The sequence below is a fragment of the Balaenoptera musculus genome, chromosome 1, assembly GCF_009873245.2.
Source record: "Balaenoptera musculus isolate JJ_BM4_2016_0621 chromosome 1, mBalMus1.pri.v3, whole genome shotgun sequence".
Taxonomy (NCBI): domain Eukaryota; kingdom Metazoa; phylum Chordata; class Mammalia; order Artiodactyla; family Balaenopteridae; genus Balaenoptera; species Balaenoptera musculus.
In genome coordinates this window covers 88,153,445-88,180,621 of record NC_045785.1, presented here as the reverse complement: position 1 = coordinate 88,180,621, position 27,177 = coordinate 88,153,445, and the positions used below count along the sequence as shown (strand labels likewise).

The following is a 27,177-nucleotide window of genomic DNA, read 5'->3' as shown; positions in this document are numbered from 1 at the left end:
ACATCCTTCAAAAGAAGCTTTCATTTATTTTATGATGGAGTAAAAACTGTATTTTGTGTCCAAAAGCAAGCTATGAATTCACTACAACTTCAGTAAATATCAAGATAAAAAAAAAAAAAAAAACCTCTTCCAAATCGCCCAGGATTTAATTGCTATAAAGCGAATTTAAAAAGTCAGAGGTAACAAAACTGAACTTTACAAGGTAAAAGGTGTGTTTCTTGAAAACAGCTTCATTCTTATCTTTTATTAAAAAAAAAAAAAAATATATATATATATACTAGGGGCTTCCCTGGTGGCGCAGTGGTTAAGAATCCGCCTGACAATGCAGGAGACATGGGTTCGAGCCCTGGTCCGGGAAGATCTCACATGCCACGGAGCAACTAAGCCCGTGCGCCACAGCTACTGAGCCTGCGCTCTAGAGCCTGCGAGCCACAACTACTGAGCCTGCGTGCCACAACTACTGAAGCCCGCGCGCCTAGAGCCCGTGCTCTGCAAGAAGAGAAGCCATGCAATGAGAAGCCCGCGCACCGCAACGGAAGAGTAGCCCCCGCTCGCCACAACTAGAGAAAGCCCGAGTGCTGCAATGAAGACCCAATGCAGCCAAAAATAAATAAATAAATAAATAAATTCATTAAAAAAAAATACTAATCTTAAATATCACTTGCTTCTACAAAATACAATTCTTTGATGCTTCTATTTTGTAGATTGTAGATGAACTTAAAATATCAAATCCCTATGATTGACAAAGGCAACCAGTATTCTTTCAAGCTATTTCTCTCCCCACATAGTAGTTCTAACCAACTTGGTCAAAAGAGCCATGACAATTCATAACTGACTTAATCAAAATAATGTTTTAATTAAATAATAATAAATTAAATACAACAAAAAGATCTGAAGACTTGAATTTCAAAGTTTCTTTTTTCACCAAATGTCAAAGCTATGACATCTACAGATTTGACAGTTAACTAAAAGTATATTCTGAAATTGCTACATATGTCCCAAGCTTTCTAAATTTTAGCATAACTAACTGGGTCGTATTCTGAAATGTCAAAAGAAAGTTGTCTCTGATTTCAAATGAATTTAGCAAATCCTCAATGGCGACCTAATTACGTATTTAGCACTGTGCTAGTAGCTGAGGGCTCCAACAAAACACAAGCAAATATGCAAAAAAGGAACCATTTCTGCACATTTCTCGGAAAAGTGAAGTATGTATTTCACCTTTGCATTCTATTTCGGAACATGATATCAAAGAATGCAACAAAGACCAGAGAGTGTAGCAACGGAGAATTTTCAGCTAAAAAAAAGTATAGGCGAGTTACTGTCTATTAAAAGGCCTACGTCCCCTGCCGGTTAACAGCACAACGCATAAAGTTGACTGTGATGACAACTGTTTCTAAAAAGCAAAAATTTTTTTCTCGCCCTCAATCTGTCTTCCTTTCAAAGGTCTTCCAATTCTCAGGCCATGATCAACTCTACCTAGTAATTTTTGTTTTAAAATACACCAGGTGATTTTAAAACAACAGGGTGATGACTCTTCTTTGAAAACTAGCAGATTGAAGCCTAGGCCCCAGGTGTCCTCCGTCGCGCTCCTTACTGCGGGAAGCGAGGAGCAAAGCCCACCTTCTGACAGTGTTTACCGTACTGGAAGCAGCCAAGAGCAGGAGCACTGACCCAGAACGCCGCGGAAGAAGGGAGCGAGCGCACTACGGGGCCCCAGCGGGGTCGCCGCGCCAGATGCCACCCGGTTAGCAGCATATGGGAGGGCAGGGATTGCTCCCGGCCTCTTCCAGAGCGCGGCCCCGGCCTCGCGGGGCCTGGACGGCGCAGGCGAGGCTGCGGAGGCGAAGGGTCGGCGGAACCAGCTCCGCCCCGGCGACCCGGCCGGCAGCGGAGCCCGGCGTCGATTCCTCCCCGCGGCTGAGGCGCTCGTGGGCTCAAGGCCGCAGGGCCTCCAGGGGCGGCCAAAGGAAAGGGTGGCCGGTGAGGGAGAGGCGGGCGGCTTCTCCATTCGAGAGGACGGGCCCCGGAGGCCGCAGGCCGGGGCGAGGAGGAAAGCCCCTGGAGCAGAGGCACTGGGGGCCCGGGAGCCCGAGACACCGGCACCGCGGGCGGGGTGACGGAGGGCGGGGGCAGTCGCGGGCGGCCGCAGGCGTCAGCGTTGGGGGCAGAAAGAGATCCGGGCCCCGAAAGACCCTCCCGGCGCGGTACCCCAGCTCACCGTGCCTCCGTCCTTAATGATGATCTTCTTGGCCAGCATGATACTGCGGTTCGCGGCCCGTTTCTTCTTCTTCCCCTGGGTCATTTTACCATCCTCGATTCTTGGCGTTGCTGCAGCCACTCCCGGGGCGGCCGGCCCCAGCGGCGAGTGCCGTCCCGCCACTACTGCCGGGCCGAGCCGCTCGGGGCGTCCGCCGCCATCTTGAGGGCCCGGCCTGCCTCCGGCGGCGCGTCACATCGTGCGATCGGTCGACCAGCCCGCCCCGCCCACGTGACGCGCCCCGCCCGCTCAGCCGCTGGGCAGTCGGCGCCCGCGGAGGGAAGCCCCGAGGGAAGCGCGCGGCGGAGGCAGCCGGTGGAGGGAGCGGCGCGTGGAGGGAGCCGTGTGCTCTCCGTTCACCAGCTCGCTCAGCCCTCACCACAGCCCTGGGCGCTGGGGACGGTGATAGATCCCCTAAACAGAGGAAGAATTTAAGTTTCTGAAAGTTACCTGCTAGTGGAAGTACAGCTGATAAACGGTTGCACTGGAATTTTAACCAGGTGTCCTCAACTATGAGGGCTGTCTCCAACTGTGTTCTAACCAACACCGGGACCGAAGGAAACGGTTGAAATAGTTTTACAGAAGTAGTGGGTGACTGAAGGAGTAAAGATAAACTGAGTTTTCCTAGTCTTTCGTCCTTCTGGTGCCGGGGGCGGGGGTGGGGAAAGCCTGGAGCTCAGCTGAAGCCCGCCTGTTTCCAGGAGCTCCCTGGCCCCAGGCAGGATCTTTTCTCTAATCCCTGCCAATAAAAATTTACATAATCTAGGCCACACTTTGTAGCCCACTACCTGCTTTACCGTGTTGTTTAAAAATTAACGTTGTTAATTAACAGTTGTCACAAGTGGAGTATGGACTTCAAATTAAAGTATCACGATGTTAAATTTGCGATTACTGTGTTATGTAAGAGAATATCCTTTTCCTTAAGAAATATACGCCGAAGCCTTAAGGAGTGAAGGAATGTGATGCATGCTACCTACTCTTAAATGGTTAGGAAATACCATGTATGTATGTGAGAGGAGGGGGTTGAGAAAGTGATAAAGCAAAATGGCAAGGTGATTTAAAAAATAGTGAATTTGTGTGTGGTGGTTTTAAGATATGTTCACAAATTCAGTAATATTCTCTTCTGGAAGAGGCGGGGTCTAATTCCCCTTCTCAGGAGTGTGGGCTGGGCTTAGTGACTCTCTGTTATCTAATAGGATATTGTAGAAGTGATGTATCTGACTTCGTAGGCTAGGTCATAAAAGGCTCTGCATCTTCCCGCTAGCTTTCTCTTTTTCATTCACTCAGGACCCAAGTCTAGTGGAAATCAGCAGCCATGTCATGAGGACACTTAGGCAGCCTGTACTGAGGCTTTCCACCAACAGATATGTGAGTCATCTTGGAAGCCAGTCCTCCAGTCCTGCTCAAGGCTTTGGCTGACAGCAACCCATGCCAACATCCTGACTGCAACTTCAGGAAACCCTGAGCTATGCCTGCCCAGCTAAGCCACTCCTCGTTTCCTGACTCTGAGAAACTGTAAGATAAAAACTACTTGTTTTAAGCCACTAAGCTTTGGGGTAATTTGGCACACAGTTGTAGATAACTAATACACAGGGTAAAGGGAGTGTATGTTCTTGGTACTATTATTGCAACTTTTCTGTAAGCTTGAAATTATTTTAAAATGTTAAAAAATAAATTTGATTGAATTTTCTTTCTATTGCGATAACTGACTAGAAATAGAAAACAAATCAATTTCCATGGAAGGGAGAAGAAAGGCATTTTAGCTTGATAATTCAAGTTACATGTTTCCTCAGTAAGTAAACTCAACATTTGTTTAAAAAATATTCTCTTACTGAAACAGACTTAAAGCTCTTTAGAGAAAGTAAGATGAGATAGATTTCATAGTTAAATCCCCAGGAGTTTGTTTTGGATGGATAGGGAGGGTTGGTAAGTTCATTTATTGTGTGGTTATTCTGACCTTTTTCAAAATCATACTTCATCTAGCTGCACCATCATCATCTGCACCATTTATCATCAGCTGCACCATTTATCATCCTTAGCAACTGATTATTGTTCAGTCATTCAAAAAAATATTTGAGTACCTCTAAGTGTCTGCCACAGTTTTACTAGACACTGGAGATACATCAATAGATGACATGATATTTATCTACGTAGAGCTTAATTATACTGGGGGACAGAGTTATAAAACAAACACAAAATGAAGATAATTACAAATTGTGGTAAGTGCTGTTGTAAAAAAGGTAATAAGAGAAATTTAGCAGATATTGAATGTCCAGAATGTCCCAGGCATTGTGGTAGAAGAGCTGCAATAGTAAACAAGAGATGAGTCTTGTAACAGACTTACTGTGCATATACTTGTGGCTTTCTGTGTGATTTGGGGTTGTGAAGATTCACAAACTTTACGTTAAGAGGTTGATGTGTCAGTTAGGGTTCTTTGGTTATAGTCAACAGAAACTAGCATTAGCTAACATAAGCAAAATGGAGTGATTTGGAAGGATCCTGGAAGTTCCCAAAATTAATGAGAAGGTGAATAATCAGGCTTGAAAACAGGCAAGAACCAGTATTTGGAAAGTTCATGAGAACACTTCATGAGGCACTTTGGAAGGGAGAGAAATCCCTTGGAGAGAAGGGCAAGTGGCTGAAGCTAAATATTCCTAAAGAAACAAGATTGTATGGCAGAATCCAATCCCCCCAAATGTGCCGTTTATTAAAGAAACTGCACTTCACCATACAAACAGAAGAGGGCCTCCTTAACTATGAAACAGTCACCTACATTCTTTCAAGCTTTCCTTCTGTAGAACAATCTGTTCTTGCTGATCCAAGAAAATCTTACATGTTTTACGAGGGACAGAAAAAGCCACCAAAACCCCAAAAAAGGCTACTATAAAAAGAAAACAGAAAATAAAAACTTTTAAATTAATGGAAAATACTACCCTCTAGAAAATATGAAGCAGAGGAAAACTATATACATCACTCCAATATGAATTAAATATCATTAAATGAGCAATTGCAGATGTGAAAAAATGTAACAAACTGTTAAAAACTCAATAGGAAGATGAGAGTTGATCAAACTCAGGCAATTTACTGAAAAAGTAAAATCATCTAAAAAAATGAAAACTAAATTACAGGGTTCCTAAGAGAGAACAGATACACATGAAAATAAAGAACGTGGAGGAGAGGAATAAATCAGCTATAATGAAAAAAAGAGAAAATAAGGATCAGAGAGAAAATGACATGGAAAAAATTATCTGGGCCTCCAGGAAAAAAACAACAACAAACAAAGTTAATATTTTTTCCGAAGGGGGAAAAAAAATCAAATGGTGCCAGATTTCTTGACAATAACACCAAGCAACACAACAATGGAGCAACATTTTCAAAAAACTCAAAGTGTGAGCCAAAGATTTTATAGTTCATCAAGCTGTACTTAAAGTATCTAGGCTCTAGAAGAAATTTTAAACATGCTAGAACTTGAGGAATATTGTACTTACAAGCCCTCCTTGAGTACTATACTAGAAGAGCTTCATCCAGCCAAGAGTTGATTGGGGAGCCTTCAGCTAAAGTACTGGTGAAGAGTATTAAATATACTTAAAATATATTTAATTTTATAACAAATGCAGGGACTAGGGTGAAAAAATAGTGTGTAAATGTTATATGTTCTAAAACATTTCGAATAGAAATAAGGCAACTAAAAAATATGAGAAGATGGGAGGAAGGAGTAGAATAAGTTCACTGGTTGTCACAAAGGCAATTAGATGGGAGTCAAAGAACATTTAAAACGGCAAACAACAGTAGAAGCTTAAACAAGCAAAAAGAGGTCTTTTATGGCATTACATAAAATGTTATCAGTAAAAAGGTAACCACTAGAACAGAAAACCCTTTCTAAACATAAAAAGAAATTTTAAAAGCAAGGAACACACTCCACATGGTGAAAGAAATGCAATAAATATAGCAATGTACACACATTTATTTTTTAAAAATAAACACAGGAAAGATAAACTAGCAACTAATGAAAATAATTATCTATAGGAGGTGGTTAGGAATGGGGTGGAAGCATAGGCATGGCAGCTTGGCTAATCTGAGTATACTTTTTATATAATTTTAACTTTGAACCATGTAAATGTTTCATGTATTCAGAAGCAATAAAATTTTTAAATTAAATATAAAATTGAATACAAACAAAAACAAACTAAACTAGTTCTATCACAGTGATAGCATAACCATGTAGAGAAAATAGTAATTTACATTAACTTCTGAACACTGTAATCTTAGTGGACTATTATTCTAAGGACAAAGAGAACTGCAAAGAGATCTTAAATTTTATTCAATATGTTTTCCATTAGTAATACTGGTATTGTAGTGCTGAAACATAAGCTATATAATAAAACATATAAGCAAATAAGTTAATGTTACTCAGAACCAATATTTTCACTGTAAGAGAAAAGAGAGGCAAAATATAAAATAAGAAAAAAAGCTTGTAATACTAATTTTTAATTGTAAACATTGATTTAAATTCATGAACTCTTAAAAATGTTATTTCCTAGCTCTGCCCACTGATACATGGCCCATAAGCAAATGGAGTTCAAATTCCATTCCCCCTAAAAGGAATAGATAGGGCTCCTTGGAGAAATAGCTGATATTCCCCAGCTTTGGAACAGGACGAGTACGAGGCAGGTCTGGAACATATTGTTGTACCTGAAGAAAGGAGGCCCTCAAAGACTAATGTGGTCATGTCTAAAAGAACAGAAGCTAGCTTCTAGTGACCTCCACTGGCTACTGGCTTACAATATGAACATCAAAAAGAAATGTGACTGGGGAATTCCCTGGCGGTCCAGTGGTTAGGACTCCACACTCTCACTGCCGAGGGCCTGGGTTCGATCCCTGGTCAGGGAACTAAGATCTCATAAGCCATGAGGCGCAGCTAAAAAAAAACAAACAAAAAAACAAAACAAAAAAACTGTGACTGTAATTAGCTATAATATTCATATTGAAGATTAAGGACAGTGATATCTGGAAAGAAAAAAGAGGGCTTTGGGAACAAGAAAGGAAGGAAAATAGTCTTTTTAAAATAGAGGAATAGAAACTATATAATAAATGTAGAAGAAAATTAGAGAATTAAAAAATTTTAAATCACTATTTTGCACCTCAGTGTGATAAATGATTCAGTTAAGAATCATCAGGCTTCCCTGGTGGCGCAGTGGTTGAGAATCTGCCTGCCAATGCAGGGGACACGGGTTCGAGCCCTGGTCTGGGAAGATCCCACATGCCGCGGAGCAATTAGGCCCATGAGCCACAACTACTGAGCCTGCGCGTCTGGAGCCTGTGCTCCGCAACAAGAGAGGCCACAACAGTGAGAGGCCCGTGCACCGCGATGAAGAGTGGCCCCCGCTCGCCGCAACTAGAGAAAGCCCTCGCACAGAAACGAAGACCCAACACAGCCAAAAATAAAAAAAAAAAAAAAGAATCATCAGTTGATGCTAAAACCATTGAATGAAAGGCTGGTAGGAAAAAGAACATTCCCATGGTGCCAAAATATTACCCTAAAGAATACTAATTACTAAGGGGAGAAAATGACCTTTACAATGGAAAGATCCGTTAGTCACCACCTTGACTGAATGATTATCATCAATAATGAGACAATCTAGAATTATGTGTCTTCTAATGTGATACAATATAAAACCTACAAGATAATCTATGAAATATTCTTTCCCAAAACATTTAACCTGTAGTTAATCAAACCTACAGACTTCCAGTTTGAAGGAAATGCAAAGAATAAAGGGAACAAATCAAGGACATTGACAGATCATGGATAGATGCCAAGTGACTTAGATTCTTCAAAAAGTTGCATCATGGGGAAAAAAAAGCCATTGGGGTACAGGGAAGGATCTTCTAGACTAAAAGAGACAATCAAATAGAAAGTATGAACCTCAACTGAATCCTGGATCAAAGCCAAAAAAACTGTAAAAGGTCATTTTTGAGACAACTGGAAATATCTGAATATGAACGTAGATGATACAATCAAATTAAATTTTCTTAAGTGTGATAATGGGATTGAATTTAATTAGAAAAATGTCCATATTTTTAGAAGTGTCCTGATAAAGCTAGTATGGCAAAATGTTAATAATTGTTGAATTCAGGTGGAGGGCTAATGGGTATACTATTATTTCAAATTTATATACTTAAAAATTTTTTCAAAATGAGAAGCTGGGGAAAATTTAAATTAAAAAAACAAAGGTCTTTAACAATGCTTACTTTGTGAGTACACGGAGATGACCCATGAATTTTTCAAAACTAAGCTGACAATCTGTCATAGCATGATTGAAGTCATTAAAATGGCAATAAGAGTATAAAAACGAAATATTAAAAGCAAAAACAGGGGAATTCCCTGGCGGTCCAATGCTTAGGACTCGGTGCTTTCAGTGCTGAGACCCAGGTTCAATCCCTGGTCAGGGAACTAACATTCCGCAAACTGCGGCACGGCAAAAAGGCCTTTAAGGTGAATGGAGACAAATATAAAGTAATGAAAATTTGGGGCATTATATATATATAACATCCAAAGTAAGCTTCAGATTTTAAAATTTTAGAATTCATATCAATATTTTGAAACGGCCGTAAAATGAAACATAAACTGACCTCTGTCATTTTCTGTAATCCTATTAGCATCCAAGAAACATTACTGTTGCTATATTTAAAAACCTATTGAAGCAGCTTGCATATATTAGAAAAAGCACTTGGCATCATAATTTTTAATTGCTGTATTTACTATCCAAGCAAAATAAAATAAAATGGAACATAATAAAACTTCAGCCTAAAGGAGAAAACTTAAACCCTCAATTATTAGAAATTGTGTTTTTGTATATACAGTGTTTTTTAAAAGAAAGAACAAACACATAAACTCACATCCACAGATTTTGTTTAAAATATACAAGTGAAGTCTGATTTAACACTTTTAACTAAGCCTTTTAAATACTTTAAAGTACATTTTTTTAGAGTGAATTTTCAGATGATTACCCAAAACACTGTAACAGCATTCATTATTCTTTTAAATCCTCAGTAAGTTCAAGTTAAAAAAGGATGAAAGTGTGTATCTCAGGTAAACTATTCCCAAAGGAATATCATTACTGTTTGTTTTAAAGAAGTTACTTTTAACGTGTTAGAAACCCTAAATAAATAAATGTAAATAAATGCATAAATTAAAAAACCTGATTAGATCCAATGGAGGGCTGATACTTAACCCCAATAAAGGATGACTGGAAATGTGGAGCTGTCAGTTAACAGTGAAGGCCTATTATGAGCCAACCTAAAGTGATGACTACTGGTAATTTACAATTAGCTCGGGGAGCACCCTTCTAGTTGCTAGATGGGATGCTGCCCAATTCATGAATCGTCAAAAAAGCCAATTAGAGCTTCTAAATAAATAAATAAATAAAATTAGCTCAAAATTGTATGTTAATATACAGCATAGATTAAAAGTTTATAATTTTTAAATTTGTCTTTTAAATATTCCAACACTTAATAAAATTGTAATTAAATATCAGAACTGAAAACTAAATAAATACTACATATGCTACTTAGAACTGTATCTGATTATGTTTTTCTGCCCTCGAGTCATACGTTCGGAATCATTTCACAAAATTTCTGAAATTAAAAATGACAATGTATAAATGTCTCCATAAACAATTGTCATTGCTTGTGTCATCCTCATCAGTTCAGAAGAATGTGTATTAGAGACGAATGGCCACTGTGTAAGGAATTTGGCCTTACCCAAAGAGTTCTGGCCTTCATCGTCAGGAGGTCCCAGTGAGAGGAGTGTCTTTGTTATTCATGTTGGGCTCCTCAAATCACATCTGATAATTTATGGTAACATGAGCCCCTAGAGCCTGAGGTCAGCTAGTTCTCCAGGGAGGGTCAGGGCTGGAGAGTGAGTTCAACCATGTGTGCAAAGAATCAATCAGTCATGCCACATAATAAAACTTCAGTAAAAATCTGAACACCAAAGCGTGGGTGAACTTTCCCGATTGGCAGTACTCCCGTGTAGTATCATAAATTGTGGCCAGAGTATATAATATTGTCTAAGACCCCACAGGGAGTGGACAATTGGAAAGGACGACTGGAGTTTGGACCCCTCCTAGACTCTGCCCTATGTGTCTCTTCCTTTGGCTGGTTCTAATTTGTATTCTTTCTCTGGAATAAATGTGATTATAAGTATAATAGCTTTCAGTGAGTTCTTTCTAGTGAATTATTGAACCTGAAGGTGAATTTGGGGAACCTCTGAATTTATAGTCACCAAGACACTCTACTATAGTACAATTTCAAATCTTTGGGATTTGAAGTTCGGCAATTTATTTCCTCTGATATTTTCTCCTCTGGAATGTGTATGTAATCAATCCTGCTTTGAAAAAATTCTCTTTTTAAGAACAGTAAGAAAGACAATTATGATTACTAATGCTGGTCACTATCTGACTGTGTTGAATGGCAGTGGTATCTATAAGATTTAGATTATGAGGCGTATTTGCATAGCACAGGATTCAAGGATTTTGATACACTTTGAACGAAAGTATTCCAATAAAAAAAATATTTAAAGATTTTCAGTTAGTGCTTCTCATGAGAAGATACCAAAGAAAAGTATACGTTTTAATGCTGATATTCTTACTTTAGTAACATTTTAAAACAGCATTTTGTACAAGGTTACTTCAGTAATAAAGGTGGAAATAAAATCCTTTATATTGCTTATCATTTGATCTCTATGCATTGGATAGTCACAATACAAGCAATTATATTCAAATTATGAAGAAAATTGGGGATTTCCTGGCAGTCCAGTGGTTAGGACTCCGTGCTTCCACTGCAGGGGGCACGGGCTTGATCCCCGGTCGGGGAACTAAAATCCCGCGAGCCGTGCAGCGTGGCCAAAAAAAAATATGAAAAAAAAATATACCAATTACTGTAATTTCTTAACTTTGAGGCTAGCAAAGAGATAATTTATTTAAAGCAAAAAAATTTTAGACTGTTATCATCATACAGGTAGAGAAATTCCAATGAGTTTAAATAAAATCCAGCCTTTCGTGCTAGGGCATAGGCTAGTAAAAAGGAAGATCACACACATGATAAAGGTAACTAGAGAGGTAGGGAAAGGCTCAGTGAGTCATTTTTGATATATAGAGAGGAGACTAATTCATGGTTAAGTCAAGCACAGGTGAATAGGGAAACAAGGAAATATAGGAAAAAATTTACATAGTTATGAAAATAATCTATTTCCATAAATCTACTGAATAGATAATAACTGGATACCAAAAAATGACAAAGAGAAATTTATCAATTAAAAAGCCATTTAACAAAAGACCAATTTACAGATTCCTTTGAATTATGTCCATAAAAAATTTAAATATACAAATCACAGCCCCAAACCCAAAAGAATCTTCCTAAACAAAGGAAATACACATATAGACAAATTCAGAATCCAAATCATTAAAAAAAATTGTTTAAAAATCACAGTAAATTATATCTTATAATAAGAAATAAAAAACCAAAATGACAGTTATATACAATTGTTAAAGTTTCAAAATTTCAATGATGGAGCAATAGTACCATAATTTATTTAAATAAGTTCTGTTCACTAATACTTGTATAATATACCTATTTTAATATTCTGTTAGATAATGGATTTAAATAGCAAATGTTGAAACAACGAAAAAATGGAATTATAGTTATTCTTAAAACATCCTAATTTTGCCTATGTGTCCAAAATTGTGAATTACAGTATTGTCCTCCAGAAAAGTCAGGTATTTGGTAAAGCAAGGCACATAGGACCAGATTTTGATAAAGGTGCTTTTTCTTTGGTCCTATAATTACTTTAAATATGCTACATATCTGGGAGATCCTTAAGATGACTTTCAATATAGCATAAATAACTTTTATAAACTTTTTCTTATGTAGAGCATACATTCACATGTAATTAAATATTATAACAACGAAAGTGTAAATAAAATGAGTGATGCTAAACCCTGTTTTTAAAAACAAAACTCAGGTGAGTGACTATACAATGACATGTTAAAAGTCTAATAATTTGATATGTAGGAAAAGTGTTATCAATTCTTAAGAACAGTTTGTATTACACAAAGTCTACTGAGCACAAAGTCAATTAGTTTCCACTCAGATTCTGTCTCCTTAGAATCTAGTTTAAATATCAAACCACCTTTCCTTCTATGAAATTGTGACATTCAATATAAATTGATGTAAACATTTAAGTTTTTCATCTCTAAACTACATTTTCCACCATAAAAGTAGTCTACAATGTCTCTAAAAATCACTTATTATAGAATTGATAATATTACTGTGTTGATACATCTACATGTTGCATTTCAAAATTTTCTTCCAAAATACCATATTCTTAAGTTTTATAGAACTATCAATTGGCACTCTTCTCCCATGAGTTAGCACATTTTTATAATGAACAAAGTAGTAACATGTAAACTCTAAAAAGTATAAGAATTTAAATAATCAAGGAGTCATCATTATAAAAGATTGATACAATAAGGCTTCTGGAGGTCATCAAAACACAGCACACACAGAAGAAAACAGCATTATCTGTATATATGACATGATCTAGGATACAGGTCCACCTTCTCAAACATGATTATTTCTTTATGAATCATAAACTACACAACCAAATCTCTAATAACGTTTTCAAACCTACTAGAAAAGCAAAATATAAATTATGCCTGTCTAATAAAAGTTTACTTTGAAAATAGACTATTTTGCCCTTTCTCAGAACTCTTGATTACATTTTATAAACTTTGGTGGGAATCTTGAAAATTGTGTTATTTTGGATACCTGAAAATATATTACTATTGTAACTAACATGTCTGATGTCCAATAATTTGCTGTATCATTTTTTGAAGTGTTAAAATTGAGAGACTAAACCTGAATTAACAATTAATTATGAATGCACACCGAATTAACACATAAGTACCCAACCAGTACTTCAGTGTGAGCTGAACATAAATCTTTATATTTAGTCTAGAATTCTGTGCATTATAGGATTTAGATTTCCCTTAGCAAGTAATAAGATGTAAGCCTGAATGTTGTTACAGGCTAAAAACACCATTCTCAAATTGTGGTAAAGTTATTAAATAAATACTCTAAAAGGTGGTCACTGAAAGTCGTAAGTCAGAGTTCCAGAAAGTTTGCTTGGTGCCAACTTGGAATCACCAGCAAATTAATTTAAAATACTTTGTAATTTTAAGCATTTTTTAAAACTCTGTATGGAATGTATTAGGCTTTTGTCCTGTAGAGGCTAGGTTTGCCTCAGCAAAGTAACACAGCCAGTCCTAATTAGCCAAGAGTAGCCAACAGTTTGTAACATAGTATTTTCAGCCAAATTTTGTTTAACAAAATCCATTAGAATTATATAAAAATATTTATTGTTTACAGATTTATACTATTAGAACAGGAGACTTTTAAAAATATATAATGTATGAAAGAAAAAAAATAAATTACTTCCTATACATAATAGGTAATTCTGTCTCTAGTCAATAATTAAATTAAACCCATATTCCAATTTTAGAAAGTATTTGTGCCCACCAGTTCATTTGATCATTTTTGCTATATTTTCTCTCCCTGAACCAATTAATTAAATAACTCATGTAATTTTCAATCTCAACTCCAGTGCTAATCAAATGGAAAGGAAACCACTATTGTAAAGCAAAGCTGTGGCTCCTTCCTGGCAGCTTTTGTAGGGCCACAGAAAGGGAATTCAGAATTCGGCTGCCTCTCCCAGACATGCATCAGAGAATTCCTGGAAATGGTGGGTTTATGTGAGGCCTAGAAAGTTCCTCTGAGCAGCCTTGAATTTATACTTATAGTGCCATTTAAAATAATGTAATATCATGGCAATCTGGAATGTCTCCAGGAAAAGTCATTTTGGTCTCAATTTATTGATATCTGTACTACTATTTTTTTGGTTGTTTTGTCAACAGTTGTAGATTAAAAGAAGTTTTTACAGATCAATGAGTAAAATATTCATCTAAAAATGCTCTAGTTATATACAGTATATGCTTTGATAGTTCATAATTCTCCAAATGGAGACATTAGACAATAATTATTATTTTAAATTATTATATGAGTATTTAAATTACATTTTAAAACTTTAATGGAAATTAACATACACAGAAATTTATTTTAAAGTAATATTAAGGATTTATCTGATTTACAGAAAAATACAATTAAGAGATTAAGGACAAAACTCCATTAGTATAAAACTGGCTACTATCTAGCACAGGAACAACTGGATTGCTTGCTTCCAGCAGTTCTGAAGCACTAAAAGATCTTAAAATGTAGATGGAGAAATAGATGTGTATATTTCTTTACATTAAATTTAAATATGAATTTTATTGTCTGACAAATCAGACCCAGAATGTTACTTTATCAATTTTTATGCAGTTGAACATTTGCAACATATAGCAATCCTTTGTTTAGTAATCTTCTGTATAAATATAAAAATCTGAGATACATGAAAATGTTTTTCAAATCATCCTTCTATTTCTTCACAGCTTTATAGGTAATTATAATTTTCAAACTTTGAATATCCATGTTATTTGATACATCTGTACAGAAAGAGTAAGATAAAAAACATTTAATAAGATTAAATATATCTAATTTGCAAAACTGATGTCTGACATTTGTTGTGTGCTCTTGCAAAGAATGCATAGGATATTTCTGCAGCAATCAAAAACATAAAATCTTTTTAAACTCAGATTTCAAGTTTCCTCCAATAATTACTCTAATCCCTGGAAATACTTTCAAGTTTTGATTTCTAGATGCAATAGGCATTTTGTTACATATACATATATTTTATCCTTAAACTTTTATATTTTCAAACCATTTGAACATTATGATCAGATTCAGCATGATGATTTTTTTCTTAGAATCTGTAGAAGTCCTCTGTGCAGGATTAATGTTGAGATTCCTAGTGCACCATTGTGAAAAACCAGATAAAGATAGTATTACCACTATGCTTTAGTGGGATTTCCTGCAGGTTTAGGATCATAACCATATAGGAAAGTAGCTGTTATTACAAGGATGGCTCCAAGGAAAAAGACACTAAATAGATGAAGAAAAAATGAAAAAGAGAAAATCAGATTAAAAACAAAACAAGTTATATTTCTTTACTATAAAAACAAATATAATTTGGGACAAAATGTTCCAGTAACATGGCTAACAAATACTGAGTACTTACTATATTCCATATATTTAGCTAAGTGTTTTACATGCATTATCTCATTTAGTTCTCACAACAACCCTATGAAGAAGGACTAGCATTGTCCTCATTTGTTTATATATGAGGAAACAGGTTTAGAGAATTTAAATAATTTGCTTAAAGTCCCACAGCTTGAAGCGGGAGATGGAATTCAAACTCAGGTATGTTTAACTCTAGAGCCAAGCCTGCACTTTCATCCACTGTGCTATATACTGTAGTCTCCCAAAGCTAAGATGTATAAAATGTTGTATTTCATCTTTTTTCAAAACCATTTTTTAAAATCGAAGTATAGTTACAATATTGTGTTAGTTTCAGGTATACAGCAAAGTTATTCAGTTACACATATATGTATATATAGTACTTCATTGTAATGTGCCTTTTGCCTATAATACATTGAATAATAAGAGATCTCAATTTTTTTAATTTGAATATACAAAGAGAAAATTGCATTCTTTTCAAACCACAGTAAAGTTCAGTTTAAAATACAAGGTAGTAATAAGCAAAACTCGGGATTTTTATAGGATGCTTTACAAAAGGAAATAAGACTGAATGCAGGAAGACTTGGTTTCTTCCATGTATATAATATAGCTTACTATAAACAGGAAATGAATTTAAACTGGTACTGGAACTCAAACTGAATGTAAACTGGAATATCAGTCTTAACTTTTAACATGTATATTCTTCAAAGTGCTGTTACAGGGGCATGAATTGGTTGTGCTTTTAAAGTTTTTATTAACAGTTTGAAGTCATTCCCCTGCCTCAGAAAAACAAAATTGTTCTATAAGGGAAAAAGATCACTAATCCTTATTATGAGTTAAAGGGCCCTTCATAATATGGTCCTTCCAACCTTATCTCCCACACTCCACCCCACCCCACCCCACCTATAATTCAGCCACTCCATTTAGTGAACACAACATGCCTTTCAGGGCAGTATCCTTGTAGATGCTATTCCTCTGCCTGCAGTGTCCCTCCCAAGAAAACTGCTTATTCATAGCAACTCAGGTCTTAAGTCTCCAAGACTAACTCCCCTAAGCAGAGTTACTCTATGGTAACACTTTATCACACTGTAGTAAATAATGTGTTATTTACATTCTGCTCCCCTGCTCAACCATGTGTTCCTCATTCATCATTATATTCCTAGTACCTAGCATATATAGGGAGCTTAATCATTATCTGTTATGATAAATCTAGTGTTGATGCAGATGTGTAACTTTTCAAAAGCCTTGAATACATGTATACATATAAGATTAAGAGAACATAAAACTTCCTATAATGTAAATATCCTGAATAAAATTACTACCACAGGAATATTTGGTAACTATTTAGGCTGCATAAGCTTCTGACTGAGCACTTTCTTTGTCAGTCATTATGAGCTTCTCTTAACTTTCCAGAAATCTGGAATTACATAGAATCACATGCTCAGTTGGAAAGTTGTCTGATCCAACTTTCTACCCACCGTAGGAACCCACTGTATGATATCTCTAACAGGATCTACTAGACCAGGGGTCCCCAATCCTGGCCTGTTAGGAACCAGGCCGCACAGCAGGAGGTGAGCGGCAGGCAAGTGAGCGAAGCTTCATCTGTATTTACAGCCGCTCCCCATCGCTTGCATTACTGCCTGAGCTCTCTTGTCAGCATTATGGTGAGTTGTATAATTATTTCATTATATATTACAATGTAATAATAATAGAAATAAAGTGCACAATAAATGTGTTTGAATCATCCCGAAACCATCCCTCCTCCCAAGGCTGTGGAAAAACTGTCTTCCATAAAACTGGTCCCTGGTGCCAAAAAGGTTGGGGACCGCTGTACTAGACTATCTGCTGTCAGGAAACCCCTGCTTCCCAAGCCAGCTATTTTTTAGGTGGTTCTGAGAGAAAAAATTTTGTTAAGGAAAAAGCTATCAGAATTTAATATTTCAAGGATTTGAGCCCCCTCTTTCTAATGGAATTGTGTATATACTTCCATTGCTGCATTGATCATAGTTATAATTTATTCTCATGCCTGTCTCTCCAGTCACTCAGACCTCCTTGAAGATAGAAAATCATATCTTATTCAGGCATTCCTGTTTTTCCAGGATCTAGTACACTGACAGGCAGACATATAGTGGACACAATAAATTTTTGATAAAAGAATAAGCAAGCCTAAATACAAGGATGGTAATACCAATAAGCAAAATAATGAGCACCAAAAAAAAAACAGGAAAGGGAATACTGGTGATATATCACTAGAGATGTCTAGCAGTCAGTTGAAAATAGGGATCTAGAGTTATCTTCATAGAGAGGACAGATAAGACATGGCAGTGGATGAGATAGATAAGAGAGTGAGTGAAGACTGACAGTTACCAAAGGAACAATCAGAAAGGCAGGTACAGGGGTCAGGGGTACTACTTCTGAGAAACCAAAAAACTGTTTCAGGAGGTGAAATGGGGATAACAAAGGAAAATATATTATTACATTCACAATACAGATCATTGCATTTATTGGATAATAGAAGTTCTCCACAAAAGTAAGAATACGTAAAGATGGAGGGCTTAGCTATCTATTTTAGGAAGAATAACCTGTCTTCTCCATCTGACTTGGTGTCCTATGCATAGTCTCAAAACATTCATTCATTCAATAATAACAGTATCATTGTCTTTTCTCTTTTTAGCTTCATCCCTACATACCTTACATGCTCCCTCAGAAACATAGATTTACAAACGCAGGTATGTAGCTTACTGAAAAACTCCTACTCTTTGTCCCTCTGCTGGTTTACTTGATCATTTACTGGTTTTATTCCCCGCATGATCTGAAGATTTAAAGTTAACACTTTGGCCTTATTTGAGGTTTTATTTTTTTTGAAAAAGGTATGCCTTTTTAAGTTACCCTAAAAATCTACAAGTTCCAAACATTCTCAAATAATATTAAAGCATGTAATTTCCCCATTTAATACGTAGGGAATAAAGCATCACTAAGACATAGGTGCTAATTATTACGGTTGTCTCAATGTAAGTAATTAATTCCCATACCAAGTTAAAAACAAATAGTTTTAAATTCATGCCTCAGAAAAATTACAGATTTCAACATGCATGTCCCAGACCTATTGTCCAAGTTGCTAGAGAAGAACCAAACCATAAATGTTCAATATAGAAATAGAATGAGCATATTACATTTTTCTACTACCAAATTCCACCCACAATCCTATCTCACTAACTCTCACTAACACAAATTAATTTTACTAACTGTATTAAAATTTTAAGGTCTTGAACATTCATTCAACAAACATACTGAGTATCTATTATGTGCCAAGCTCCAGCCTTGCTTACTTATTATCAGATGGTGTAAGTCTTCTGAAGACAGGAGGAAAGAATGTTGGAAGAGGGGGTGCTTTTTTTTAGAGAGATCTCTTGATAAAGAGATATTTGAGCCAAGATCTGAGGACATGAGGGAGTATGCCATGTGAATACGTAGGGGATGCGTTTTCCAAGAAAAATAGGGCAAGTCAAAGCCCATAGCAAAGAAGTTACAATAGCAAAAAAAAAAAATTAAAAATTTAAAAAAGGTAAACAAGAGGAAAGTAATATCAGGTAAGGATAGAAAGGTAGCTAAAAGCCAAAGCAAATAGGCCGTTGATGGTGACAACTTTTGAGTGACATGGGAAGCAATTAGAGGGTTTCTGAGTATGATCTGATTTACACTGAAAAGAATCATTCTGGTTACTGAATGGAGAAAATTCAGGGACACAGGTGAAGAGAAGAAGCAAGGAGACAAGTCAGGAGACTATTTCCTTAATCTAGATGATAAATGAGGGTGACTTGGATCGTGGTGGTAGCAGTAGAGGTTGTGAGAAATGGTCAGCTTCTGGAGATATTAAAAAGGAAGAGTTGACAGGATTTGTTTCTGGATTAGAATGACATGTGAGAGAAGAGTAAAGAGAAGCTGATGACCTTACTTCACTAAGAAAAAAAAAATTTCCATACATTTTAACTTCCTCTTATAAATCTATCTATATCCATATCTATGGACTCTGCCTTCTCTGAGGTTACTGTGGATATACTGTGTTCCTGTCTAAGTCAAAAAGGATTTTGGCCTAAGCAACTGAAAGAATGAAGGTGCTGCCACTTACTAAACTGGAAACCCTGACAGAGATGGGGAATGAGTTAGACATTGAAAAAAATGTCAAATAGACAATTAGATATAAAAGCCTGGAATTCAAATTTCAATTTGAGAGTTATTAGCCTATAGATGGTATTTAAAGCCATGAGAATAGAGATCACCAAGGGAGTGAGTGCAGATATAAGAAGTCCAAGGACAGATGAAGAGAGTACTCTGAAGTTTAGAGAATGAGAAGATAAGGAGGGGAGTGAAGTTAGAGGAAACCATGAATGGTATCCTGGAATCCATTAAAATATAATCTCATTACTCTGGGATTACAAATTAGTAATTGTAAAAAAAATAGAACTTTATTACACTTTATTCTTCCTCACTCTGTCTTCTCTCTTGGCATCCATGACACTACACGATCCTGGGTCTCCTGCCTCACCCACCATTCCTTTTGCAATTCTTTTTCAGACTATTCTTCTCCCTGCCACCACCTAATTGAATTTTCTCATGAGCCACCTTCTCTATATAAACAAACTAACCTCTTCAAGAATGTCACCTACTCTCTTGGCTTTAGCTATATAAATTCTTCATTTAAAAATGTAATTATAGGGCTTCCCTGGTGGCGCAGTGGTTGAGAATCTGCTTGCCAATGCAGGAGACACGGGTTCGAGCCCTGGTCTGGGAGGATCCCACATGCCGCGGAGCAACTGGGCCCGTGAGCCACAATTGCTGAGCCTGCGCGTCTGGAGCCTGTGCTGCGCAACAAAAGAGGCCGCGATAGTGAGACGCCCGCGCACCGCGATGAAGAGTGGCCCCCGCTTGCCGTGGCTAGAGAAGGCCCTCGCACAGAAACGAAGACCCAACACAGCCAATAATAAATAAATAAATAAATAAATATTTTTTTAAAAATGTAATTATATGACTTATTTTATGACTTTTATGACTTATTAACTTTTAAAAATATGACTTTTAACTTTGGGGGGAAAAACCTATTCAGATCCATTGGGAAAATTCTAGCCAGCCAAACTGTATAAATTGCTTTCCAGTGTTAGATTTTCTTTCATGCATTTAGTTTGAAATCTTTTTAAAAAGATAGTTAAATGAATCTTACTATATTTCTTTGAAAGTTGTAATAGAACAAAATTTTTCAGATTAGATCTTATGAAGGACTCTTATTTTTCTATATACTTTTGGAAATTTAAAGAAATAGAAAAGAATACACTACCTGGTTGGTACGAAATCTTGTAGCCAAAAATAAGATATCAGTGTTGATAATATTATGGACAGAGAGGTTGCAAATCCTTTTAAAATGTTATCTGCATACTTAATAACAGCAGCTATTACAAGGCCTCCCAGTGCCTGCAGAAGTTTTAAAAGATTATTTTAAAAATTAAACATATATAAAACTGCTTTTCAAAACAATCTCAATGAAGCTTTAGGCTTTGTCCTATAATCTAATCCCATTAAAGTAAGTGATTTTTATTAAACATCTCATAACAAATGGACTTCTAGGTTTTGTTCAATAGCCCCCTTATTTCAAAAGGTATCTGATAAAATAACTACCAGCATAATCTGCAGTTTGTTACAATGGAGTTTGACCCTCATAACATCTATCCTCATCCAATTTAGTAATTAAACATCACTTGTTCAGACAAATGTGGGAAAATTGGACACACTGATTAGTGAAATATTTTTACTTTTGATTAAAAATAAACTGTAACTTGAAAGTTATTTTACTAGCCTTTTAATAGCCAACTTCGATTTCTTCCTCTAGTTTCTTCCCATTCTAATCTACCTTTCATTGCTGTCAGATTACTCTTCCTAAAGCACTTTAATCATTCTCTTTGAGAGTGAAGAACTTTCTACCAAATCCCTCTCAAATTCCAAATTGTGGCTACTTAAATAACAAAGTTTTACCATATCTCATAGTTTTGTTTTCTACCAAACCCTACATATCAGCTCCCAAGTCTGGGTTACCCACTTTCACTGCACGTCTTCAAATGGTAGAAGCTTTATGAGAGAAAGTCACAAATTATGCCAAGTGAGCTCACTACAAATTGATGTTTGAGTCCTGGTATTTCTTAGCAGTGTTCTCATTCCTCTATTTACTCCCTCATACCAACTGTACCAAACCTTTTAAATTTTTCTCAAGTCTTTAGCCCCCTCTTAAGGAAAGAGAGCTTCCCTCCTTGATAGGATAAAAGCCATCTACATAAACTCTCCTGACTTACCCTATCTCCACCTCAAATTTTCTCTGAATTTTCACTTACCCTTGTCTCCTTTTCTCCTATATTAAAAATAGAAGTATCCTTCCTGCTTTCAAAACACAACTATACTTTGCCACCTTCACCCATCCTCCCTGAGGGACCTTGTTTCTTACAGCTTCAAATACCTCTAGAGAAAGGCTTTGTGAAGACAGAGACTTCTATCTTCATTTTTGTATCCTCCAGAGTACTCAGTAAGTATTTTTTGAAGACGAAATTACTCAACCCTTGAATAATTTCAAGTTATAAGCCGAGGTAATTTAATAGGAATACTCCAATATGTAACCAAAATATAAACTATAAACTGTTACAGATTTAAATATCTAGATCTGCTTCTGGAGCCTGAAATAGCTGACCACAGACTTCCTGTAAAATGATCAGAACAGTAGAAAAATTACAAGTTATATTTGTCCTCAGCTTTCAACTCTTTTATTCTTAAACTTGCATTTTCGTTATGTTAAATTTAAATACCATAAAGTTCATCCATGATTCATTTTCAAATAAGTTTTCATTACGGCATTTAGATCAGTTCTATTTTAACTTCCCTGAATAAACTAGAGATAATGAGAGTACTGATAGGAGGGACCCTTTTTCCTCATATCAGTATATCATAGCTACCTTGATTCTCTATATTAAAATAAAATTTATTAGCATAAATGTAAGACTTTAAATGCTTTACCTGAAGAACAATAACTATCCAGGTCAGCCGGTTATACCCCTGAAAAAATCCATTCTTTGATACCAGTTCTCCATCATAAACATATACACCCATTAATCCAAATATACTCCCAAAGAAACCTAAAAAAAAAGTAAAGTCTATGTCATACATCATTTAGTTTGTCTGGAGAGATATTTTTCCATTAACATTCCAAATAATTTTAAACTTAACTTTTCCTTTTTGATAAAATTAGACTACTTTAAAATTTTTTTACTTGTATAATTATATAAACTTAAGAAAAGTATACTTAGTACTATGTTATGACTGTAATAAAAAGACATGGAAATATAAAAAAGAACAGAGATTACCAACTTTGGAGGACTGAAAAAATATAATGTATACATTCCAGAACTAAATGGCTGTCCCATTCAAATATTTGTAAAATGCTCACTTTTGGTGTTTTCATTGTATCTTATATCTTCCTATTTACTAGATCTAGATTTTCATATATTCACATTCATACATGCAGATATAATAGCTCAGGTATGTGGTCCAGCATTTTCCTTTATTTAGAAATTTTGGATGTACAATAATTAATAAACAAAAAATTAGAGCTAAGAAACCCTCAGCCATAGGCAACATCAGAATGTTGTTATTGAAGTCTCACTGTTAGGGAAAGTCAGCTCAGTGAGAGCCTGAAATGTGTCTTATTCACTGCTGAATCCCTTACTTCTACCACAGAGCTTATCACATGACTACTGGATCTAAGATTTCCTGGAGCAATCCTAAACTATGAATAAAGAAATGGATACTACAGGGGTCATCTCTTTGGGGCAGTCTGTGGTAAGATATGCAAAGATTGCAGGGTAAAGCAATTTTTTATAAAGCCACAACTAATCAAAGTATTCCACAGTGAAAAAGAACTAAAAGGGATGTGAAATGTTCTTTCTTTTTATTTATGCCAACTCTATCATTTTAATATGTCTAATTTAGAACATGAAAATAATACTGGCATAATACAAAATCACAAAAATAAACACTTCCAAGGGTATTATTCATTTCTTTTTTAATTATAAAAATAACACTTGATAATTACAAAAAATGTATAGAGTACAGAAGAGTACACACATGTCAGTATGTACAGATCTACTGCATTCTTTCTATCAGTTGTATAATATTCCATCGTACGGACAATAATAGTACGAAATACACATATAACGCCACATGCAACGAAATGTACTAAGTGCTTTATGTATGTTAACTCATAACAACCCTATGAGGTAGACACTTCTAGCTCATTTTACAGATGAAGAAACTGAAGCAAAGAGAGGTTAAATAAACTTGCCCAAATTCATGTTGCTGGTTAGTGATGGATTCAAAATTTTAATCCAGGCAGAGTGGTTTTGAAGTCTATGATCTTAACCACTACACCATTTAATTGTATTGATAATTTATTTAACCAGTATTCTAAATGTTTTCTATCTTTTACAATTGTAACCAATGCTGAAATGAATAAACTTGGACATTTATCTTTGTGCTCTTGTATAAATATTTATATCTGTAGGATAAATTCTTATCCAGACATGGAATTTTCACATTAAAGCTGTAATTTATTTAAAATTTTGTTATATATTCCCAAATTGAGATCCAATAAGGTTACATCAGTCTACCAGTTGGCCCTCCATATTCACAGGTTTTGCATCCACAGATTCAACCATCCATGAACCAAAAATGTAAAAAAAAAAATTCCAGAAAGTTCCAAAAAACAAAACTTGAATTTGCCGGCACAGCAACTTATTTACAAAGCATTTACACTGTATTAGGTATTATAAATAATCTAGAGATGATTCAGTGTATATGAGAAGATTGCATAAGTTATATGCAAACACTATACACCATTTTATACAAGGGACTTGATCATCCACGGCGGTCCTGGAACCAATCCCCCACAGATACCAAGGGAAGACTGTACTCCTAGCAACCTTAGGTAACAAGAGTTCCTGTTTCTCCATTCTGTGGCTAATATTGTATCTTATCAATTAGCTAATCTTTGACCGTTGATGTTTGAAAACTTCTATACATTGTTTTGTTTTTGTAATCTCGAGTTATCTATAACTTATTTATGTATCCTTTTCAGAACTCTGAGTTATTACCATTACCAGTAGATTGTGTTATGAGGTCAAACCAAGGAATCCATGTAATACCACAGAATCATGAATTCTGACCTTTCATTTTTATCTTATAATCGAGAAAATTTGGGGCAACTCATACAAACCTGAATATTTCTTTCTTTTCTGATATTTGCATATTAATGTAAATAGCTGACATAAGTGCTTAGGCACTAATAAAGCACAAGGCACTTTATTCTAAACATTTTACATGTATTCTCTCATTTAATCCTCATAGCAACATATGAAATAAGTACCATAATTAAGTATATTTTATAGATGAGGAAGCAGAGAGGAAGGTTAAGTAAGTTCTGTAATGCCACACACATGGTAGGTAATAAAATCAGGATTTGAGTGGTCAGACTACCAAACCAAGAGTTCTTAACCACTATGCTATAGATACACTCTTTCTGAAATGGTGAATACTTTTCAAGTCTGAACTTGCCTTCTAGACAAACTGAACAAAGGGAAGCTAATTTAATTTTGTTTTCAAAAATATTTACCTTGAAGTTCTTAAAAAAAAAAAAAACCACACACAACACATTTCTACAAATTTTGCAGAGAAACAAATAAATACTGTGTGATAAAATGAAGGTTCAGTCTGTTTGTTATCATATTATGTGAAAACAGCTGAAAGGATGGACTTTAATCAAATTTTGAAGGTTTGTCTTAAAATACAGGCCATTAGGATTACAGACAATTCACTGTATAGGGCCTGGAAGGGCCTGTTATGACTGCCATCATGAAACATGGTATAGCTATTAAGCTGATGTGAAGAAAAAAACAGTGGCTTCAAAGAAAAAAACAATGGTTTCAAAGGTGAGCTCCAAAGTCACAGGGACAGAGGCTTAAAACAGAACATGTTGATTTGCAATTGAGCTGCTTCTCACATGTAGCATCTTCCAAAATGAATAATATGACAAGAATACTAAATTCTGAAATCTTTGTATGAGGAGTTAAATGTTACAATACTGTATACAAATAGTTTAAATATCTATTCAAAGGCAATCTCTCAATCTCTTTTTTCTTTTAAACTTCACCTTCAGTTAGAAAAATGCTGTAGTATTTAAAAGCTAAAATGTAACAACTTGAAATAAAAAAGCATAGTAAGATTTTAAAGAGACAAAAATTTCTTCATTTCAAACTTCCTCCATTTAAGTATCTATTTTTTTCAGCTTTATTGAGGTATAATTGATAAGTAAAATTCTAAGACATTTGAAGTGTACATTGTGGTGATTTGATATACAACATGGTGACTGTAGCTGATAACACTGTATCATATAATTAAATTTGCTATCTTAATCTCTTTTTCCAGGAGGAAAATATGTAAGTTATTTGCAACATCTGTGGAAAACATAGCAACCAAAGACAAAGGCTCCAAATGGTGAGGACAGAAACAGGCTTCATATACTCTTATGAGCACGGACCTAGAATTCCATATTCTTGAATAAAAGACATTCATTTAAAATAGTTTTTCAAAAGGCAAAAACCCTGCCAGATATTTGCATCAACAGCAGCTTTTATAAAAGGTTTATTTAATTAAAGACACATAGGACTTCCCTGGCGGTCCAGTGGTTAAGACGCTGTGCTCCCAATGCAGGGGGCACAGGTTCAATCCCTGGTTGGGGAACTAAGATCCCACATGCTGTACGGCGTGGCCAAAAAATTTTTAAAAAATCAGAAAAACATAGAAATCTTTAAACATAACAATATAATCCTTTACAAATAATATTAGAAAACATTTAAAACTTACCAAGTTGAATGTTTCTTATCCACACTGATTGTTTGGTTTCTTTTAAGATTTTCTCAAAGTAAACCCCAGCAAAGCCACTTGAAAAACATGCTGTGAGAACTGCCATGAGGCCTACGAATTGTGAGCCAGCTGAAAGTTCCTTCGAATTAAGCTCTTGAGAATCTGAGGGCCACTGAACAAAAAGAAAAACAAAACTGAAGTTTAATTCCTATAATATTTTACAAAATACATATTTAGAGTCCACTCTTAGACCTTAAGGTAAAAATGCAACCAATACCATTCTTGGGGATTGCAGAGGAGAGCTTTTGAAAGAAAAACTTAGAATCATTTTTTTTTTCCCATAGTGATATTACTGTTATAATTTATAATTTCAAAAATACCCTAAAAGAGAGAAAGAGTATAATAAACGCACAGATGCACAAAATAGCCTCCGCAAGCAGTTCAGTTGTAGAAATTCAGAGTGTGAAGTGTTGGAGCAGCAAAAATGAGTATGGAGCTGTTGTTTCATTATGGAAGGTCCATTTCATGCTAACCATTCTGAGCTTTATTCTGTAGATCAGTGTTCCTAAAACTTCACTTATTTCCCTATCATCTTCATGGTTTTTGTCAAATGTATGTTCTCCCTAAACTATTAATTACTTGATATTTTAATTTAAAATACCTCACTTTTAAAAACTGAATACCGACTTTACCTTACCTTAAGCAGGATCTATGAAAATATGGATTTGATATGCCAATTA

The 27,177-nt window shown here is 35.7% G+C and overlaps 2 protein-coding genes and 1 long non-coding RNA gene across 7 annotated transcripts in view; 1 reads left to right on the top strand and 2 right to left on the bottom strand.

Annotated features, from left to right (window-relative positions):
• The window catches only part of MFSD14A (major facilitator superfamily domain containing 14A), a 37,637-nt gene extending 35,198 nt beyond the window's left edge, over positions 1 to 2,439 (bottom strand). For all 3 annotated transcript variants that reach the window (XM_036851408.1, XM_036851429.1, XM_036851418.1), the window contains exon 1: positions 2,219 to 2,439. In XM_036851408.1, the coding sequence (XP_036707303.1) occupies positions 2,219 to 2,302 (84 nt within the window). In that variant the 5' untranslated portion in view covers positions 2,303 to 2,439. The remainder of the gene's footprint in view (positions 1 to 2,218) is intronic.
• LOC118894845 lies at positions 1,757 to 20,308 on the top strand. 3 transcript variants are annotated; one of them, XR_005019766.1, is made up of 4 exons: positions 1,757 to 1,980; positions 3,545 to 3,772; positions 18,162 to 18,216; positions 20,250 to 20,308. It is a non-coding gene; the product is annotated as an uncharacterized LOC118894845 (long non-coding RNA). The 3 variants fall into 3 exon arrangements; XR_005019768.1 differs by having other exon boundaries at positions 20,204 to 20,259; XR_005019767.1 differs by lacking the exon at positions 1,757 to 1,980 and adding an exon at positions 2,578 to 2,611.
• SLC35A3 (solute carrier family 35 member A3) overlaps positions 10,602 to 27,177 on the bottom strand; it is a 46,448-nt gene continuing 29,872 nt past the window's right edge. Inside the window, exons 5-8 of the mRNA XM_036851499.1 lie at positions 26,438 to 26,609; positions 22,538 to 22,656; positions 20,820 to 20,953; positions 10,602 to 15,352 (exon numbers count right to left, since the gene is read on the bottom strand). Of these exons, the coding sequence (XP_036707394.1) occupies positions 15,262 to 15,352; positions 20,820 to 20,953; positions 22,538 to 22,656; positions 26,438 to 26,609 (516 nt within the window). The 3' untranslated portion in view covers positions 10,602 to 15,261. The remainder of the gene's footprint in view (positions 15,353 to 20,819; positions 20,954 to 22,537; positions 22,657 to 26,437; positions 26,610 to 27,177) is intronic.